General features: G+C 37.2%; 1 protein-coding gene across 2 annotated transcripts in view; it reads left to right on the forward strand.

Moving 5' to 3' along the window:
- The first annotated feature begins 1,513 nt into the window (after positions 1-1,513).
- The window catches only part of GLMN (glomulin, FKBP associated protein), a 22,067-nt gene continuing 21,111 nt past the window's right edge, over positions 1,514-2,469 (forward strand). For both annotated transcript variants that reach the window (XM_009290470.1, XM_009290472.1), the window contains exons 1-2: positions 1,514-1,635; positions 2,141-2,266. In XM_009290470.1, coding sequence (XP_009288745.1) covers positions 1,570-1,635; positions 2,141-2,266 — 192 coding nt within the window. In that variant the 5' untranslated portion in view covers positions 1,514-1,569. The remainder of the gene's footprint in view (positions 1,636-2,140; positions 2,267-2,469) is intronic.

The raw sequence follows: 2,469 nt of genomic DNA on the forward strand, positions 1-2,469 counted from the left end.
GGGGGGGGGGTTGTGATTTTTTAATTCAGCCGTGTGTTAAAGGCTTACGTTGGCAGCCTCTCTGTACTGGCCTGCGGGTTGTACCCCGCCTAGGGAAGGGGCCGAGGTATATGTTTGTTAGAGAGGAGGGAGTTTGGTGAGTATTAATAGAAAGTTTTACGTGATTCAGATGCTGTCCACTTGCCGCAGAAACCTCTGAAAAGATTTAATTAGAAACTGGATTAAGGCCTGAGACCGTCTGCGAGCTCAGCTGGTAAATCCCTGGCACAACACGGTGGGTGCTCAGGGCACGTTTCAAGGCTGTAAGTACATTGCAAAGTTACTGAGGGCTGAAAATGCAAGAATATTAGCGTTCAAAGGTATATTTAAATTGTTTTGGGAGGATTAATAACATCCTGTAAAACTAAGAGCTCAAGTAGTACAACGTGTGATAATAAAGTATATGATAATGACCAAATTAAAATGACAGGCTAGATTTATTGCTAGATTGCAGTGACATAAAAATGTTAAAATAGGCCGTTGAGAATAGGAAGTGAGTTGTTTATTCTTTGAATAATAAAATACACACAGATGCTTTTTAAGCTTTTGTGAGTTGCCTGTTTTTTGTAAACATCCAGGTAGCTTAGTTATCTAGATGTTGTGTGACGTAGCAGAGGTCAAACATACGAGGAAAGATTGAGGACGTTATATTGAGATGTCTGTATAAATATGGAACTTGGGTGTTTTGATGAATAGGTAGCTAATTATCCAGATGTAGAGGTAATTGACACTCACAGTGATCATGTAACCGGGTTTAGGCACATGGAATTACTTAAAACTATAAAGATTATGACTGCTGCTATGATATATCACATGAATAATCAAGCTTGATTTTATTTGTAATTCATGGTCCTGACAATGTAAAACTTTGTATGTACTTAACATCACTCAAACGTTTAACTTAATTGTTTTTAGCAAGAAAGCTTTAAATTATAGTATCTAGAGGTAAAAGGCCGCTGAACTAGCCCAACCTGGACATTAGAAAGAAATAAGTGATGTTGCATATGTAATCTTAATTGGACTGTTGATATAAACTGGCACGGTGGTTGGATCAGCTGTGCACATCCCAGGCATCGGGTTAGAGTGTTGCAGTCACAGCTGGTGAGAATAGTCACAGAAAATGTGGTGTATCGTGGGCATCCGTGCTTGGTACACAGTGAGCCCAGACTTGCTCTCTGTTAGCTGCAATTTTCAATGTATGTGCCCAAGTAGTAGCTGAGGCCTCCTAACTTCTTAAGATGACCCTGGTGCTACTTGGAAAATTGCTTCCCTGTACATAGAATGCAGGTTGTTTCCTGTCTGTAATACTGTCTCCTGCAAATATGGGGAGTAGAATAATATGGTGTACACTTCTTAAAAATGCATTTTTTCTGGTTTTTTTTTTTTTTAATCATGTGGTCTTCATAACATCTGTCTGTTTAGGTTGTTCTCATTCCTCTATTGGCATTTTTTTAATAATGTGATTATTTTTCAGTCTGTTTTTATTTCATGTGTTTTAATACTGCACTCTTTAATTTATTATAGTTTTCAATGCCAGAAGAAGAAAGTCAAACTATAATGGCAGTTGATGAACTTCAAGCCATAATACAAAGATGCGTAAGTAGTTTTCTTTCCATAAAAGTAACAAGTGTAAGCAGTGTGCGTTTCTCTTCACATATTATAATTAAAACCAAAATGACCCCAAAACACAAGACAGTTGTTAGCAGAACTCCTCATTGGGCAGCTAAGTTCAGCCTCCATGTTTCATTGATTTTTCTGTGGTGCTTATCCCAAGATGCTTGATAACTTCTGCTTCTTGGAGAAAGAAGTGTTCTTGTACTCAACAGTACCTGTCTGAAGTAACAAAACCCTAGCAGGTTGTTGTAGAAAATACATCTTCCAAACAACATGCTGTAGTCTAGACTTAGAAAGTGCTATTGAAATACTGCTTTGTCTTCTGTAGTAGCTCTTGGTAGCTTTTTTTAATATGTGAAAGATGTTATATAAGAAAAGATGAGCTACAATGACGCTACATTTAAGTTTGAAATGAAAGCTTGTATTTTCTTTTTTTTTTATTTGCCTTTTATAAGTATGGAGTTAAACGTGCATATTTTCTCTCTAGCAAATTCTGGAAGAAGCTGATTTCAAAGGAGAAGATTTTAATCTGTTTCAGGTAGCAGGTCAGAAATGTTTAGAAGATGGGTATGCAGCTCAGTTATTAGAAGTAATTCAAAATGAGAAAAATAAGGTGAGTTTAAGTTTGCACTATATATTGGTTGTGCACTAACACGCCGTTAAGTAGATAAAACTGCTTATTAAAAAGGGAAGGCTACTTTCACTGTGGAGCAAGGCTGTACGTATGAATAGTTAGTAAGTTGCTCTGTGTTAATCATAGAATCACAGAATCATTGAGGTTGGAAAAGACCTCCAAGATCATCGAGTCCAACCGTC

Source organism: Aptenodytes forsteri, unplaced genomic scaffold (assembly GCF_000699145.1).
Source record: "Aptenodytes forsteri isolate BGI_AS27 unplaced genomic scaffold, ASM69914v1 Scaffold237, whole genome shotgun sequence".
NCBI classification, from domain to species: Eukaryota; Metazoa; Chordata; class Aves; order Sphenisciformes; family Spheniscidae; genus Aptenodytes; species Aptenodytes forsteri.